The 19,091-nt window shown below is 45.6% G+C and overlaps 2 protein-coding genes across 2 annotated transcripts in view; one reads left to right on the top strand and one right to left on the bottom strand.

Moving 5' to 3' along the window:
* Nucleotides 1–4,552: 4,552 nt before the first annotated feature.
* On the top strand, nucleotides 4,553–12,077 carry LOC121009382 (ficolin-1-A-like). Its single transcript, XM_040442468.1, has 8 exons — nucleotides 4,553–4,698; nucleotides 6,475–6,588; nucleotides 6,671–6,724; nucleotides 7,968–7,994; nucleotides 8,641–8,768; nucleotides 10,157–10,286; nucleotides 10,445–10,579; nucleotides 11,568–12,077. The coding sequence occupies exons 1-8, from the start codon at nucleotides 4,608–4,610 to the stop codon at nucleotides 11,807–11,809; spliced, it is 921 nt and encodes a 306-aa protein (XP_040298402.1). The 5' UTR covers nucleotides 4,553–4,607; the 3' UTR covers nucleotides 11,810–12,077.
* A 1,445-nt stretch (nucleotides 12,078–13,522) lies between these two features.
* The window catches only part of LOC121009381 (dual specificity testis-specific protein kinase 1-like), a 33,199-nt gene continuing 27,630 nt past the window's right edge, over nucleotides 13,523–19,091 (bottom strand). The window contains exons 3-9 of the mRNA XM_040442467.1: nucleotides 18,293–18,414; nucleotides 17,188–17,236; nucleotides 16,130–16,279; nucleotides 15,826–15,999; nucleotides 14,171–14,254; nucleotides 13,981–14,067; nucleotides 13,523–13,812 (exon numbers count right to left, since the gene is read on the bottom strand). Of these exons, the coding sequence (XP_040298401.1) occupies nucleotides 13,711–13,812; nucleotides 13,981–14,067; nucleotides 14,171–14,254; nucleotides 15,826–15,999; nucleotides 16,130–16,279; nucleotides 17,188–17,236; nucleotides 18,293–18,414 (768 nt within the window). The 3' untranslated portion in view covers nucleotides 13,523–13,710. The remainder of the gene's footprint in view (nucleotides 13,813–13,980; nucleotides 14,068–14,170; nucleotides 14,255–15,825; nucleotides 16,000–16,129; nucleotides 16,280–17,187; nucleotides 17,237–18,292; nucleotides 18,415–19,091) is intronic.

The following is a 19,091-nucleotide window of genomic DNA, read 5'->3' as shown; positions in this document are numbered from 1 at the left end:
TTGCACTATTTGATTGCATTATATATGTGCCTTATATATTTGCACTAACCTTTTGAAGTTTTCAGGAACGTTTAAAGTATTGTACCCATTGTGTGTATTCCTTTACGGGTACCGCAATGTGATCTTATCCACTTTAATTGGACTCTGCACTTTATACCATCAGCCAGATAGTTAGCACCTTACTTTTTTGCTCATATGGACTGCCTCTGAGGACGTTAATACTAATGGTTCTTATGTTACCTTGTGTTAGTTTTGAAAGCCTAGGCATTGTATTGTATTTTTGCTACACAAGGGGAACCAAGCGATAAGTCACAAGCAGATCTAACATCGTCAAGGGTCACCTCGCTGCTAATGTGTGTTTAGAGGGATTAGCCCTCCTGGAGTTCTTGGAGAGAACCGGCTCCTTCTCCTAATTTAGTGTGTCCTAAGGCCTTGCATGCCGCCTTAAGGAAAATTTTGTAGCTACCGGTTTAGTCATCAAGGTGACCATGCGAAAAGCTATTTATAGACCTTGGTGCTTGGAAGGGAATACAGGATAAAGCCACCCTTCTATTTGAGGGCGTCTCAACGCATCGTGGAGGGATTACATTACATGATACCCCCACACTCCATATACGACTATGGCCATGTTGTGGAGTATTTGAGAGCTTTGCGCAGTCTTGTTGGTTCACTTGTTATTATCGAGAGGGCAAACTGTGAATAGAAACCCTACTCATATGGTCAGGAACCTAGTGGCCGGCTCTTGCTGGGAGTAGGTAAAGAGTTGGGCGGGTGCCTACTCCCCACGTTCCAGAACCAGGTTTTGGAGCTGGGATTTAAATTCCCAGGCAGCAACCTCAGCTGGGAGGAGAAGGAAGGGAAATCACTGTGAGTCTGGATGGTTTTTGCAGTGTGTGGAGGTGAGGCCTGGACACCGATACAGGCGTACAGAGCGCCCAGCATCCTGTGAGAATACTTTATGTGGCTGTGCGATCGGCCAGGACAGGACTCATTCCAGTAAAGGAGCCAGGTGAAGCTCTCTGTTATTTTGTGTGTGAACGAACACCAAGTGACTGTTCTGCTTTTCTGTTTGAGCAAGTGTGAAATAAACGCTCTTTTGCTTCATTACCTGGACTCCATTTGCCTCTATACTGCACCCGCACCCCTGTCTACCGGAGTAAATTCCCACATAGTCCACATTCTCATGCAGCACTTTAACGTTTCCTTGGTACCCTTAGAGCATACCCGAAGGGTAACAGTTTAAAAACACTATAAAACTTTAGGTACAGTTTGCATTTAAAGTAAGGGGGAATGTAATGCCCCAGAGTGGCATTACCACTCCTACGCCCTGCTTCAATCTGTGTATGCTAATATCATGTCATCTTGTGTATTTATTTCAGGTCCACTACAATGTGCATTCCTAATAATGTATGTAACTGTTATGTTCAAATGTAATCTGCCTGGTTTACCAGCAGGAGGCAGCAAACATGGCAGAGCTACAGTTAGGTAGAATGGAGCTTTCCATTCCATTCTAAACCCCCCCCCAGAGGGAAGTGGGCGAGTAGAAGGAGGGTGTTCTGATATGTATCTATCAATCAATCCTATATTATGTACTAATGCCATACCTTTTTGTTTATACTTCAATAAAACGAGTTCAAATTCTCCCTAGGTTGTAACAAGGAGTCTCTATCTAACGATACTCTCTAAGAACCTCCTCCCCTCTCTATGTGGCTTTTAGATTCCTTGCTTGTCTTATAAATCCAGAGGGATTTGAACAATTTCTCCTTACCCTCATATAACGGGTGGTGGCTATCCTATCTTAGAAAACTATTTGTAGCCGTGGGTTTACGATAGATCTCAGTCTTCAAACCGCCCTACTGTTTTTTAATCACATCAAGAAGGGATCTTTTTGTCATCTGCCTCCCATGTGAATTTAAGGCCCACCTTGTTCTCATTAAGGGACTCCAGAAATTCCCTAAACAAATTCTTCGTTCCATTCCACAACACCAAGATATCAATAAATCGGCCCTAATACAGGATGTTAGACGTCCAAATTGTCCTCTCTTCCTGGAAAACTTTTTTGAGTCTTTCCAACGGCCCAAGAGCAGTTTCGCGTAAGTTGGCGCACAGGGACTCCCCGTTGTGGTAAACCTTGGTCATTTGCCAAGTTCCTCAAGGCCTCTATTTCTTCCTTATTTAGATTATTTTCAAAAATTGTATTTCGTGAGGGAATTTGTACTAATTGTTCATTGAGCACTTTAGAGAACACATCAATAAACGATGTCTCCTGGGAAAGGGGGGGGCTTCTTTGTACTTTGTGAAGGGTCCTCGCCCTTCTTTCTTTTCCACCTCCTCCTGCGCATTATCCTGCATCTGAGGAGGCCACTGAGGAGGCATGTTTTCACCTATAGTATTGAAGGTCCCCTGAAGAGCCCAGTATATCTTAGGCGCTGGAGAAACGCTGGAGTTATTTTAGAGTTTTTGAGGGTTTAGCCACCGAGAAGTGGGATCGCCCCTTTCGGGGCGGGTGCTCCGCTTATAGGCAGGGGTAGTTAAGAGAGCCATCAGGGACAGCTGACCTGGCTCCACAAAAGGACCCGACTTCTCTTGAGGAATCCAAAGGGAACAGAGGAACTCTGATGAAATAAAAAGATAAATCCTATGGAGAAGACATTCGCACTTTTTCTAGATCCTAATTGGTGGTGAAGGATTGAACGGTTTAACTAGGCCTCACCCATGTAACCCGGATCAATATTCTGGTGCCAAATATATATAGGATATAAAATTATAGAAAATAGTGATTACAATGTGGGGTAATTAATGGTATTAGTAAAAGTTATATTTTAATAGTGGTATTTTCAGTCAGTGATAATATAATTTTATATTGTCATTCAAATCATATAAAGAGGTAATCTCCAGACACAGACTGTATAATCTGTATGTAGTGAGCTCCCCCTAGTGGTGGCTGTATAATCTGTATGTAGTGAGCTCCCTCTAGTGGTGGCTGTATGTAGTGAGCTCCCTCTAGTGATGGCTGTATAATCTGTATGTAGTGAGCTCCGTCTAGTGGTGGCTGTTTAATCTGTATGTAGTGAGCTCCCTCTAGTGATGGCTGTATAATCTGTATGTAGTGAGCTCCGTCTAGTGGTGGCTGTATAATCTGTATGTAGTGAGCTCCCCCTAGTGGTGGCTGTATAATCTGTATGTAGTGAGCTCCCTCTAGTGGTGGCTGTATAATCTGTATGTAGTGAGCTCCCCCTAGTGGTGGCTGTATAATCTGTATGTAGTGAGCTCCCCCTAGTGGTGGCTGTATAATCTGTATGTAGTGAGTCCCCTCTAGTGGTGGCTGTATAATCTGTATGTAGTGAGCTCCCTCTAGTGGTGGCTGTATAATCTGTATGTAGTGAGCTCCCCCTAGTGGTGGCTGTATAATCTGTATGTAGTGAGCTCCCTCTAGTGGTGGCTGTATAATCTGTATGTAGTGAGCTCCCTCTAGTGGTGGCTGTATAATCTGTATGTAGTGAGCTCCCTCTAGTGGTGACTGTATAATCTGTATGTACTGAGCTCCCTCTAGTGATGACTGTATAATCTGTATGTAGTGAGCTCCCTCTAGTGGTGACTGTATAATCTGTATGTAGTGAGCTCCCTCTAGTGGTGACTGTATAATCTGTATGTAGTGAGCTCCCTCTAGTGGTGGCTGTATAATCTGTATGTACTGAGCTCCCTCTAGTGGTGACTGTAGGCAGTTATAATTTTATCATGTAACATTATGGCTGTGTGAAGTGAATTTGATGAAGACTATTTTGCTCCAGTGTCTTCCATGCATAGATTGGTATTTGTCGTGTGACTGTGAATATGATAACATGATGAGTGACAACCCAGTGTCTGATGAGGGTTATTAATGCATCATTGATTTATCTTCAATGCCCAGAATATTAGACAATTCCGCTTATTTAGGCTACTTTCACACTTGCGGCAGAGTGATCCGGCAAGCAGTTCCATCGCCAGAACTGCCTGCTGGATCCGGGAAAACGTATGCCAACTGATGGCATTTGTAAGACTGATCAGGATCCTGATCAGTCAAAAAAATGCATTGAAATTCCGGATCCGTCTTTCCGGTGTCATCCGGCAAAAATGGATCTGGCATTTTATTTTATTCACCTTTTTTTCGGTCTGCGCATGCGCAGGCCGGAAGGACGGATCCGGCACTAATACATTCCTATGGAAAAAAATGCCATATCCGGCATTCAGACAAGTCTTCAGTTTTTTTGGCCGGAGATTAAACCGTAGCATGCTGCGGTTTTATCTTTTGCCTGATCAGTCAGAAAGACTGAACTGAAAGCGTCCTGATGCATCCTGAACGGATTACTCTCCATTCAGAATGTATGGGGTTTAAACTGATAAGTTCTTTTCCGGTATTGAGCCCCTAGGACGGAACCCTATGCCGAAAAAGAAAAACCCTAGTGTGAAAGTGCTCTTATTGCAGCTTTGTATCTGCTGAGTTTAGCAGCGGTGACGTCTTCCGGGTATGAGGAACCTCATATTGAGACACAGCGGAAGGTGCAAATCTGCTGATGTAGAAATTGTTCCCAGGTTATATAAAGCAGCAGTGCAGTGGGCAGTGCGGGATGGAAGCAGCAATAAAAGGGTGTGTGCCGACAGCTGCCTGGCTCCTGCTCTGGCTGATGGCTGTGAGCTCCACGGAAGACATCTGTCCTGGTAAGTCATGGTCCAGACCCTTGGCAGAGGAGTCCAGTGGTGATCGTGTTAGTTGCGTCATCAGCCACCATTTATAGGAGTCTGACTGCAGGCAGGACGAGCACTGAGCACATGGAAGTGATCCCCAATATGATGCGGGAAGTATGCCACCTGGTGCTCAGAAATGGTATTGCATGCTTCATTCTCTAGTCAGTAACTGCAAGGTTTTATAAAGTGTGGAATTTTGAGAGCATCCTGATAAGCTTAGATACACATCCCAGCAGACAGTATCACACAGGATAGGATTAGATACACAGCTCAGCAGACAGTATCACACAGGACAGGATTAGATACACAGCTCAGCAGACTGTATCACACAGGATAGGATTAGATACACAGCTCAGCAGACTGTATCACACAGGATAGGATTAGATACACAGCTCAGCAGACTGTATCACACAGGATAGGATTAGATACACAGCTCAGCAGACAGTATCACACAGGACAGGATTAGATACACAGCTCAGCAGACTGTATCACACAGGATAGGATTAGATACACAGCTCAGCAGACTGTATCACACATGATAGGATTAGATACACAGCTCAGCAGACAGTATCACACAGGATAGGATTAGATACACAGCTCAGCAGACAGTGTCACACAGGATAGGATTAGATACACAGCTCAGCAGGCAGTATCACACAGGATAGGATTAGATACACAGCTCAGCAGGCAGTATCACACAGGATAGGATTAGATACACAGCTCAGCAGACTGTATCACACAGGATAGGATTAGATACACAGCTCAGCAGACAGTATCGCACAGGATAGGATTAGATACACAGCTCAGCAGACAGTATCGCACAGGATAGGATTAGATACACAGCTCAGCAGACAGTATCACACAGGATAGGATTAGATACACAGCTCAGCAGACAGTATCACACAGGATAGGATTAGATACACAGCTCAGCAGACGGTATCACACAGGATAGGATTAGATACACAGCTCAGCAGACAGTATCACACAGGATAGGATTAGATACTCAGCTCAGCAGACAGTATCACACGGGAGAGGATTAGATACACAGCTCAGCAGACAATATCACACGGGATAGGATTAGATACACAGCTCAGCAGACAATATCACACAGGATAGGATTAGATACACAGCTCAGCAGACAGTGTCACACAGGATAGGATTAGATACACAGCTCAGCAGGCAGTATCACACAGGATAGGATTAGATACACAGCTCAGCAGGCAGTATCACACAGGATAGGATTAGATACACAGCTCAGCAGACTGTATCACACAGGATAGGATTAGATACACAGCTCAGCAGACAGTATCACACAGGATAGGATTAGATACACAGCTCAGCAGACAGTATCACACAGGACAGGATTAGATACACAGCTCAGCAGACAGTATCACACAGGATAGGATTAGATACACAGCTCAGCAGACTGTATCACACAGGATAGGATTAGATACACAGCTCAGCAGACAGTATCACACAGGATAGGATTAGATACACAGCTCAGCAGACTGTATCACACAGGATAGGATTAGATACACAGCTCAGCAGACAGTATCGCACAGGATAGGATTAGATACACAGCTCAGCAGACGGTATCACACAGGATAGGATTAGATACACAGCTCAGCAGACGGTATCACACAGGATAGGATTAGATACACAGCTCAGCAGACAGTATCACACAGGATAGGATTAGATACACAGCTCAGCATACCCAATCGCTCATATTTTCTTCTCTTTTAATCCTAGATGTTAAGGTCATTGAAATTCAAGGATCAGACAAACTGACCATTTTAAGGGGATGTCCAGGAATTCCTGGTGCCCCTGGTCAGCCTGGACCCCCAGGACCTGCAGGACCTAAAGGTATCATGTTTTATCTCATCTTTTCCTATTTAAACCTTTCCCTGACATGAGATGAATGCCTGAGAATTTCTTCTATTCTTAGGGGAGAGCGGAGCCCCAGGAATTCCAGGGAAAATGGGTCCACAAGGAGTTAAAGGTACAACATTCCTGATACATTATAATCCCGGGCCTGGATACTGGAGTGGGCCGGTGCAAGGATTATTACCACCCCTAGCAAGATAAAAATTGTCACTCTTTTCTCCCCCCCCCCCCCCCCCCCTCCCTGGTCACTCTTTTCTCCCCCCCCCCTCCTCCTCCCTTGTCACTCTTTTCTCCCCCCCCCTCCCTTGTCACTCTTTTCTCCCCCCCCCTCCCTTGTCACTCTTTTCTCCCCCCCCTCCCTTGTCACTCTTTTCTCCCCCCCCTCCCTTGTCACTCTTTCCCCCCCCTCCCTCCCTTGTCACTCTTTTCTCCCCCCCCCTCCCTTGTCACTCTTTTCTCCCCCCCCCTCCCTTGTCACTCTTTTCTCCCCCCCCCCTCCCTTGTCACTCTTTTCTCCCCCCCCCTCCCTTGTCACTCTTCCCCCCCCCCCCCTTGTCACTCTCTTCTCCGCCCTCCCTCCCTTGTCACTCTCATCTTTGTACAGCTGGTATAAGTTACATATCTTCTTGTATATAGTGATATGGACCATGCTGGTATAACCTGGGCATCTCCTGTATATAATTATATATGTACAGCTGGTATAACCTGGGCATCTCCTGTATATAATTATATATGTACAGCTGGTATAACCCTGGCATCTCCTGTATATAATTATATATGTACAGCTGGTATAACCCGGGCATCTCCTGTATATAATTATATATGTACAGCTGGTATAACCTGGGCATCTCCTGTATATAATTATATACGTACAGCTGGTATAAGTTATACATCTTCTTATATATAGTGATATGGAGCATGCTGGCATAACCTGGGCATCTCCTGTATATAATTATATATGTACAGCTGGTATAACCTGGGCATCTCCTGTATATAATTATATATGTACAGCTGGTATAACCTGGGCATCTCCTGTATATAATTATATGTACAGCTGGTATAACCTGGGTATCTCCTGTATATAATTATATATGTACAGCTGGTATAACCTGGGCATCTCCTGTATATAATTATATATGTACAGCTGGTATAACCTGGGCATCTCCTGTATATAATTATATATGTACAGCTGGTATAACCTGGGCATCTCCTGTATATAATTATATATGTACAGCTGGTATAACCTGGGCATCTCCTGTATATAATTATATATGTACAGCTGGTATAACCTGGGTCTCTTCTGTATGTTGGATGTGGACAGCATTACCTTATAGTAAACGTCGCTGTTTTCTCTCCAGGGGATCCAGGAGTTTGCACTCTAAACTGTAAGTTGTGAGATTTATTAGTTTCTTTTGTAAGGCTACTTTCACACCTGCGTTCGGGTGTCCGCTCGTGAGTTCCGTTTAAAGGGGCTCACAAGCGGCCCCGAACGCATCCGTCCAGCCCCAATGCATTCTCAGTGGACGCGGATCCGCTCAGAATGCATCCGTCTGGCGGCGTTCAGCCTCCGCTCCGCTCAGCAGGCGGACCCCTGAACGCAGCTTGCAGCGTTCGGGTGTCCGCCTGGCCGTGCGGAGGCAAGCGGATCCGTCCAGACTTACAATGTAAGTCAATGGGGGACGGATCCGTTTGAAGATTGAGCCATATTGTGTCATCTTCAAACGGATTGTCCCCCATTGACTTTCAATGTAAAGTCTGGACGGATCCGTCTGAAGCTACTTTCACACTTAGAATTTTTTTCAAACTATAATACAGACGGATCCGCTCTGAACGGATACAAACGTCTGCATTATAGGAGCGGATCCGTCTGTGCAGACATCAGACGGACCCGCTCCGAACGGCAGTGTGAAAGTAGCCTAATTTATAAGTATTTTGTTTTGTTTTTTAATAATTTTGAATTTTTATTTTAAACTTTTTTCCTGTTTTTCCTGGTTTGCTGTTTATTATAATCCATTGGTAATTTCTCTTCAGCTGCCCAGAACTGTAAGGAGCTCCTGGAGCAGGGTCAGTCTCTTACGGGGTGGTACACCATCTATCCACCAGGTGGCGCTCCTCTCACTGTGCTGTGTGACATGGAAAGTGATGGAGGCGGCTGGATTGTAAGTCCCCCCCATGGTCTCTCTTAAAGTGACACTTGGGGCGTCACTCAGCGTCCGCCCTGTATTGTATCGGCCGAGCTGTGCTGCTCTCTGGGGATATATCTCTGCATGACAAGGCGGATCTGCCATTCAGGGCACTAGGAAAGCTGAGTGCGGTTTCCTGTAGGAGCTGTAAATGTATCTGTACCTGGGAAAGCTGGGTAACACTAGGATTTTAAGGGGATACACAGTGCTAGAAGGGTATAGCGGTGGGTGAAGCACACAGAACGTCACAGTTGCATAGAGTTTATCGGACACCTGCTCTCCTAAGGAAAATGGGATACAGATTAGACCAGCGGTCCCCAACCGACGGGGCGCGCAGACGCCAGGCGCATTCATCTGGCCAACATTAGTGGAGACGGAGGGAGGGAATCCGCGGCCGCTGCAGAGCCCAATACAATGAGCGCCGCACCACTGCCACCAATGAATGTGTCTAATATTAAAGTAGGAGGAGGGACGGGTTTACCGCTGCACCGTCTCAGCTTGTGCTCGGCGATGATCCTCCTCCTCTAGTACCCCCATGTACCTCAGATTAAAAGTGTGTGGCCCCCAAGCACATCATCAAATAATGGGCAACATTGGGTTAACCATTAATGAGGTTTCTTACTATTAATGCGAGGCAATGTGCCTCATATTACCAGCAAGTACCTGATGCCGTTAACCCCATGTTCTCCACTATGTTAAGCGGGTACTTGATGAGGCTACTATTAATATGTGCTTTACATTAATGGCCAGTGACCTCATCATACTGCAGTACCCAACACATTAACCCCATGCTGCTCAATGTCCATTATGTCAGGAAGTACTCGCCGGTGTTACTATTAATATGAGGCCCAAGGCTTTATCAATTTAGACCTCCATTTGCTTCACATTAATAGTAAGTGACCCCATCAAGTACCTCCTCACATAATGGGCAATTGATACTTTGCAAAAAAAAGTAAAAAATTAAAAAAATACTCACACGTTAACCCCATGCAACATGTGAGTATTTTTTTTTTTCATGGTATCGAATTGGTGTTGCAATACTTTTGTTTTTTGGGAGTCACATTTAAATAATAAATGTAATCGTTATATAGTTTAATATGCACCTTGTGTTTTTGTCGTGCGCGTGAATCAGTCAGCGCCGAACCAGGACGCCCATAAACCCCGCCCACCCCCTAAGCCACACCCCAGAACCCCCCCCTCTCCTCTGATGTAGGACGTTTGGGACCAGGGGTGGGAGAAATGTTTGTTCTCTTTATTTCTTTAAAATTGCTCAATAAAAACAATCTGATTAAAAAATAAATTAAAAAATAATGGATTTTGAGGGGATGTCATGCATTTATAGAGAGGGGTGATTCTTCTTGTAGGTGTTCCAGAGGCGTGTGGACGGGTCGGTGGATTTTTATCGGGACTGGAATGACTATAAGAAGGGATTCGGAGATCAGAGCGGTGAATTCTGGCTGGGGAACGACAACCTTCATCGCCTGACCTCTCCTGGTAATCAGCCGCTCATTCTGATTATAGGGGGGCACATGCGCGCTAGGCCTCACTCACCCGTCCACCTATAGATGGAGCTGACATTGGGGGCACCACCGTAGTGACATTCTCTCCTGGGGGGGAGCCCCTTTCCTTCCTTATGCATCTCGTCCTTGCAGGGAAGGTCCAGCTCCGGGTCGACCTAACAGATTTTACGGATGTCCACACTTATGCCTCGTACAGTGACTTCAGCATATCCGACGAGGCGCTCAACTACACCCTGGGTCCGGTCCACTTCTTGGAGGGATCTGCAGGTGAGTATAAACACAGCGCCCCCTAACTGAGGGTCCTGAACCTGCCACATTCTGTACAGACATGGGAGCCGCAGCCGATCTGGCCGGTGATGCTTTCCCTGCCCCCAGATGGGCCGTTCAGGGCTCTAGGAAAGCTGGGACAACTTCTAGACAATAGGGCACCGGTCACCTGCTGTGGGGGGGGGACTATAACTCCCAGCAGAGGTGGGAGGCACAGACTGGGGATCCTTGCTCTAGGGTAAAGAAAGTTGTGTTATTAACTGTCCTTATAGGTGCACAGACGTTGTCACCCTGCTTTCCTAGAGTCCTGAGGGGCCCATCTGGGAACAGACAACACATCACTAGGCAGATCACCCATTCAGAGCTCTAGGGAGGCTGTAATGGCTGCCAGATAACCTGCGGCCTTTTCAGCTGTCGATAGGACGGAACTTCTTTACCTGCTTGTGACTGCAGTGTCATATCTACTGTAGCCACCAGGGGGAGCCTATTGCAGGATTGAGTTTAAAGGAGTTCTCCGGTTTCACACTGACAATATTTATCTGCCCCGTGCCCCCCCCTAATGCTGCACATTTTGCCCCATATATCCGTTTTCCATGTCTGCACTTTTAGTTCTCTTTTCTGCAGTCACATGCCACGCCCTGCCTAGCTAACATGGAGAGAGGAGCAATCCCTGAGAATCGTTACAGAGCAAAGCATGCTGGGTTTGGTTGGAAAGTCCACCAGGAAGTGCTGCAGGTAAACAGGAAGTGCTGCAGGTAAACATCCTGCCAGGATGCAGTGAAGCTGAGAAAAGTGCCTACATGAAAAAAAGGTGCATGGAGCAAATAGGTGCCATGTTTAGGGTCCGCTGGGCAAGTATGAAGGAGAACCCCTTAAACCATCAAATCCCGTCCCCTGCAACCATTTAGAACTTCTGGAAAGCTGGGCGATGTCTTACCTGAGAGGAGTAGTAGTAGTTGTAGTCTCACTGCATTAACCACTCTTTCAGGGGACTCTCTAACCTACCACAGGAATAACCAGTTTTCCACAAAGGACCGAGACAATGACAAAGCCAAACATCACTGCGCCATATCGTATGCTGGAGGCTGGTGGTACGGCGCCTGTCACGACTCCAACCTCAACGGACGGTACCTGATGGGGAACCACACGAGCTACGCCAACGGGGTGAACTGGCTGAGAGGAAAGGGCCACCATTACTCGTACAAAGTGTCCGAAATGAAGATCCGCTGATTCCACGAGACTAGGCCGCTTTCCTTTTATTACTTATTAACCCTTTCTTCAATGGACATTTTCTGCAGCATTCTCTTTCTAGACAGTCTGGACTACAGATAAATGGTTTTGTGGCTGCAGCTCCTATGCAGAGCTATGTGTTTCCATGGATACAGATAAACCCTGTGTGGTCTGATTTTACCATTCACTCCATGCCGCCTCCTCCTATAGCTAGTCTGTAACTATGGAACACACAGCTCTGCACGGGAGCAGATTAATAGTTAAAAGTATTGACGTCGTATCATAGATGCATTGGCGCAATAAAACAAATGGTTGCAAAACTGCACACGTTCTTTACAGCTGCCATCTATAGGAGGATCCTAGTCATCTCCAACTAAAGATTATCAATCGGGTTGTCCTAGATTAGAAGATACGTCTGCTTCTTAAAACAGCGCCACACCTCTCATTAGGCTGCGTATGGTATTGCAGCTCTGAGCCATGCTGCTGTACTGGACACAACCCACGGACCGGAGTCTGTCTAATCCTCGCTTTAAAATCACTGTATGATGAAAATGTCTGAACATTTGTAAGATCTCTGTTTGCTCTCAGTGAACAGCAGCATTCTTGTTTAAAGCCTGAAACCCCAGACAGACCTACTTCTTACAGCTGAGGTTTGAAGGGGTTTTCCAGGCTCAGGATATTGAACCTATCCTCAGTGACACCCAGCACCCCCCGCCGTCAACTGTTCCCTGTAGCATCCAGCTCCGGAACTAGCATTTTCAATGGAGCCACGCTTCCTGTTCCACTCCAAACGCAAGTTCCAGCACCCACGGTTACAGGGTCTGTGGGTGCGGGCTGTGACCCCCATTGATCAGTTATTAAATAACCTACCCTGACATGGCATCAATTTCACAAGCCTGAAAACCCGTATACAGCTGCACCAGTCCCTCTTAGCTCTGCTGCACTGGTATCTGGTTCTCATGGAGTTCTGGAGCCACCTAGTGGTAGATGTGGATATTACACCTGCAGAGAAATATCAGGACATTGATCTCAGGATCCTGCTTTAATGGGCGAGGGCCCTAAAACTGCAGAAAACATGGTTTATACAGAAGAGGGCAAGACAAAAATATTACACAGAGGCAAAGGGGTTAAATAATTGCTTGATGGCGATGCTGTTATTTTTAACAATACCCGTAGGAGGTGGTAAAGAGCAGGGGCCAAAATATATATATATTACATATATATACATATACACACACACACACACACACACAGCCCTGGAAAACCATGACCCCCGCCCCCGAGGGGACTAAGGCACTGACGGAAGAGAGTAAGGTGAAGGTGCGACCGCGCCGTGGTTACTACACACAGATTAGCGCCGATCGCTGTGCTTCACCTGTACTTGCCAGGAAAGGCAGGAGAGTCCCGTCCCCCCCAATCAGTGGTCACCCACACGCCGTTACTGCAGCTCCGTCACAATGTGCAGGAGCAACCGATTGAGGTGGAATATACCATACAGGTGCACAGGGGGAGGCCACATCGTCTGCAGTGTCATTATAATAGGGGGGGACATGCCGCATATAACACTAGGAAAATGCAGAGCCAAGATGGCCATCCCCTGCAGCTTGGGATGTGAGTGGAGTAATCTGTTTTCCAGTGGTTTGACGCCATCAGGGGTAACACGTAACCCCCCCCACCGCTCCTCCTCAGGTGTCACATTCTGAATTCATGCGATATTATAACAAGGCAACATTTATTTAAAGTGAAATCCCCCCCCAGCAGGAGCCCGATGGCCGCCATTATGGGGTCATGTGACCATCCAGGAATCTCTCCCCCAAACATACAAAACAGTTCAATAAATATCTGGATTCTTTCCATGGCCCTGACGTCTGTACAGTATTTACAGCCGACACCCGCGGCGCTCAGGAGGAGTCCGGCAGCTCTGTCGGGGAGTCCAGTGTTTCCGCCACATCCTCCAGGGTATCCAGAATCTCGCAGAATGACGGTCGCTTAAATGCTTCGAGCTGGGAAACGAGACAGGGAATAAGGGGTTAATCCTATAAAATACAGGAGGACTGGTAATGACACAGGTGCAGGGCTTGTTACAGGGTGGTGATGTCAACAGCGAATGCTCCCACTCACTGACAGAAAGCAGGGATCTTACAGAGGGGAGGTGAAACCGCGACACCTACCCGACAGCAGCTGGCAGCGACATCCAGCACCGGAGGCGGACAGTCCCTCACCAAGGCCTGAAATCCGACTACGTCCAAACCAAAGTCCTAACGATAGTGGAACAGAAAGAGGAGAACGTTAGACAGCGCTAACAGGACACGATGGGAGCTGTAGTCCTGCGTCTACTACTCCGCTGAATATGACACATACCCGAGTCCTGGGCAGAATCTCAGGGTCGGCAGGAATTCGACCGAGTATTTCACAAAGCACAATTCCAAAAGAGAAGACGTCAACCTGAAAATATGAGAACCGGTCAATAGGAGCAGTATTATAGTAGTTATATTCCTGTACATAGGAGGCAGTATTATAGTAGTTATATTCTTGTACATAGGAGGCAGTATTATAGTAGTTATATCCTTGTACATAGGAGCAGTATTATAGTAGTTATATTCTTGTACATAGGAGCAGTATTATAGTAGTTATATTCTTGTACATAGGAGCAGTATTATAGTAGTTATATCCTTGTACATAGGAGCAGTATTATAGCAGTTATATTCTTGTACATAGGAGCAGTATTATAGCAGTTATATTCTTGTACATAGGAGCAGTATTATAGCAGTTATATTCTTGTACATAGGAGCAGTATTATAGTAGTTATATTCTTGTATATAGGAGCAGTATTATAGTAGTTATATCCTTGTACATAGGAGCAGTATTATAGTAGATATATGCTTGTACATAGGAGCAGTATTATAGTAGTTATATTCTTGTACATAGGAGGCAGTATTATAGTAGTTATATTCTTGTACACAGGAGCAGTATTATAGTAATTATATTTTTGTACATAGGAGCAGTATTATAGTAGTTATATTCTTGTACATAGGAGCAGTATTATAGTAGTTATATCCTTGTACATGGGAGCAGTATTATAGTAGATATATGCTTGTACATAGGAGCAGTATTATAGTAGTTATATTCTTGTACATAGGAGCAGTATTATAGTAGATATATTCTTGTATATAGGAGCAGTATTATAGTAGTTATATTCTTGTACATAGGAGCAGTATTATAGTAGTTATATTCTTGTACATAGGAGCAGTATTATAGTAGATATATTCTTGTACATAGGAGGCAGTATTATAGTAGTTATATTCTTGTACACAGGAGCAGTATTATAGTAGTTATATTCTTGTACATAGGAGCAGTATTATAGTAGTTATATTCTTGTACAGAGGAGCAGTATTATAGCAGTTATATTCTTGTACATAGGAGGCAGTATTATAGTAGTTATATTCTTGTACATAGGAGGCAGTATTATAGTAGTTATATTCTTGTACATAGGAGCAGTATTATAGTAGTTATATTCTTGTACATAGGAGCAGTATTATAGTAGATATATTCTTGTATATAGGAGCAGTATTATAGTAGTTATATTCTTGTACATAAGAGCAGTATTATAGTAGTTATATTCTTGTACATAGGAGCAGTATTATAGTAGTTATATTCTTGTACATAGGAGCAGTATTATAGTAGTTATATTCTTGTACATAGGAGGCAGTATTATAGTAGTTATATTCTTGTACATAGGAGGCAGTATTATAGTAGTTATATTCTTGTACATAGGAGGCAGTATTATAGTAGTTATATTCTTGTACATAGGAGGCAGTATTATAGTAGTTATATCCTTGTACATAGGAGGCAGTATTATAGTAGTTATATTCTTGTACATAGGAGCAGTATTTTAGGTGGTATACTCCTGTCCATAGAGGGCAGTATTATTATACTGGAACTGACCTTAAACCAGTTGCCCTGTTTTCTGAATACAATATTAAGAATAGTGTTCAGTGATTTGATAAGTAACGCACCTTTCGGTCATACGGTTCCCCACGTAACATTTCAGGGGCCATCCAGAAGGCAGATCCCACAAGGGACAACTTCCTTTCTCCATTCTTCAGTGGCGGCTCCACCACCTCTCGGGCCAGACCAAAATCCGTCACAAGTGCTTCTCTCCCACGTGAGGTCACTCTTATAAGACAATTCTGCAAAATACACAAGAAGCTATGAGGCGAACGCCCAGGCAAATAAAATTCTAACAGTTTAGACTGACACAGCCAGTGGAGATTAAGGACTATAATTGGTTCCTTGAAATGTATACATATTTAACATTACCTTGGAGTTCAGGTCACGGTGATAGATATTTTTGGAGTGCAGATAGACCATCCCCCGACTGATGTCACACGACAGCTCCACCTTCTCTTTCCAGCTCAGGTGGACTTCTTTACAGGCCAGGAGCTCCTCTAAGCAGCCGCCATTCACGTACTGGGGGCGGGGAGAGAGCTTGTTAAACCGCAAAAGTGGGGGTGTGGCCCAAAGCAACCAATCTGATTTCAACCTTTTGTACTGCGTGCATAGGGCGGAGCTAAATCCTTTAATGAAGTCTACAGTGATTGGCTGGATGTTCTGCCCCACTCCAGTCACAACCAGAACTGCAATCACAATTCTGCTGCCTTCCAGTTGTAATCTATCAGTGCCGAATATAAACCACCGATATGATGGTGGCATTGCGGGAATTTTTTTTTTTTTTTTTTTTAAAAACAATATTAGTTTTGTGCACGAGAAAGAGAGCAAAACAGGGAAGGATATCTCCCACAGTGTAATACACCGGAAGTCCTATAATGCACCACACACAGCATGTGCGGCCAAGTTCTTACACTGTACCAGCAGCGAGATGTAACCTTCTGCAAAAGCAGCAGAATTATGAGTGCAGCTCTGGATGTGACTAGAGTATAATACCTGGTTTCACTGTAGATCAGTACAGCAAAGTCAACTTTTAGTGGAGCTTTCCTTCTGGAGATGGCGGGCAGGATGTCCGAACCAGAAGTGTTTATGTTACACGGAAACCATGAGGTGAGAACAAGGCACGTTCTGTCCCAGAATTTCTTCCCCCAGAGGACGGCAAGATACCATCAAAGGAGAAGGCAGAAGGCCCGGCAGCTGGACAATGCCAGCGGCCATTATACCGCAATCCCTGGTATAACGGTACAAGAGAGAGAATCTGCAAGATTTAACGAGCATCTCCAACCACATAGGACTGCCCCAATCTTCTATCAGTAGAGTACGTTTCTGGGTAGGGTTCCCCTTTAAATTATGCTAAAACTATAAAAAAAAGGCAGGGCTGTGACCACATCATATGTAAGGAGGTTAATATGATGCATTAAGGAATTTACCTCCAGAATTGGATACAGTTTCTCGTCTTTCACACATATTCCCAGATACCTAAAAAGTAACAAGAAGAGGATTACAAAAAGTTACACGAGTCTCCCCGCAGGGGTAACATGCCAGAGCGAGGGCCTGTAGACATAGGATTGGCGTGATGCCGCAATGATTCTCCAAGCAGTTAGGACTAATAGGATATTCTTAAAGAGGCTGTCCATAAGGAGGTGGTCCCTCCTCAGGACGGTCCTGGAGGACTCGGGGGGGCGCCCAATATATAACTCTGCAATGGATACCCTGCAGACACCGCTGGTTGAGACACTTGCAGCTCTGACGACACTTTGGGCCCCCAAGTTGATGATTTACTGGCACTTTGGGACCCACAGACATAGGGTGCAGAGGTAAATATAGCTGTATATCAAGTACAGAAATGAAGGCGATACCACGGCCTGCCACTAGATGGCGCCGACAACATACAATCTGAACATTACACCTTCCAACCCATCCGCAGGCATCCTCAACCTGCGGCCCTCCAGCTGTTGTAGAACTACAACTCCCACAATGCCCTGCTGTAGGCCGATACCTGTAGGCTGTTCAGGCATGCTGGGAGCTGTAGTTTTGCAACAGCTGGAGGGCCGCAGTTTGAGGATGCCTGTCTTAAATGGTTTGTCCACTTAAGACATGGTGCCCTACTGAGCACCTTGGCTCAGGGCACCTCGTCTGCTGCTAGGATTGTGTAGACTGCGTGCAACTGCAGCAAACCCTCAGCTGTGAGACTTCAGGTCTCTGGGTTTATACAAGATTATTCCCATTTGCTGACAGCAAGCAGAGATCTTGTACATGAAAACGTATAGAGCAAAGTGTATTCAAAAGCGGAAGAACTTTCCATCATACAGTAACATGCATTTAAAGGGGTTGACTAGGATTAGAAAAACATGGCTGCTTTCTTTCACAAACGCTGCCACCCCTGTCCACAGGCCGTGTGTGGAATTGCAGCTCAACCCTACACTTCAATGGTGCAATACCAAAAACAACCTGTGGACGGCGTGGCGCAGTGTGTGGCCATTTTCCCAGTCCTGGACACCCCCTTTAAGAGCGGCCCCTCCCCTTGGTGCTCACCTGACAATGTTGGGATGGGACAGCTTCTGCAGGAGGGAGATTTCTCGGACGATCCCCTCCTCGTCCACCTCGTTTTTATAGATCTTCACCACCATGCTCTTGGAGCCGGCGCCGTGAGTCACCTGCCGCGGGAATACATCGCGTCACTACATGTCGATGTGGACTGTCCCTTTAAGAAGCCCATCTTTTACGAAACGGAAGGATTTGCTGGTCAGGAGCGCGGGAAAGCTGGGTGGTCGCCATATTGTCATCGGATGAAAAGTATAGGTGCGTGCTGGGACGCGATACAGACACCCCACACTGCGCTGGCCCCTGAACAACACAGACTCTGTTCTCTCGCTTGAATGGGGGCCACAACAAACAGGAACGCGAAGGGCACGCCAAAAATGTCAGCTACACAATGCGCTAATGTAATGAAGCTGCACAACAATGGGCCGAGTGTCCTACGAAGGGGACACATGCAATACCCGAAATGGCCCACGTCACACACAGGCTGCTCGGTCCCATCCCCCATACTTTACACTGCAGCTTTGCTTGTTTGGATTGATTGCTCAAGCTCTTTTTATTACGCTCATATTTGTTTTGTTTCATTTATACTCTGGTCTGAAAAAAAACAAACAAAAAAAACAGCTGTTGCCTGGAGACCGTCAACAAGCAGGTCTGACCTTACTATGGCCTACCCAGGACAGCCCGGTGTTAATGATCCAGACGTCAGGGTGTACGATAAAGACAGGAAGAAGGGATCAGCCTGCTGATGGTTTCCGTATGTGTTTGTCACCACTGAGAAAACAAACTTAGA

The sequence above is a fragment of the Bufo bufo genome, chromosome 8 (genome assembly GCF_905171765.1).
Source record: "Bufo bufo chromosome 8, aBufBuf1.1, whole genome shotgun sequence".
NCBI lineage: Eukaryota > Metazoa > Chordata > Amphibia > Anura > Bufonidae > Bufo > Bufo bufo.
This window is presented reverse-complemented; position numbering and strand designations above follow the sequence as displayed.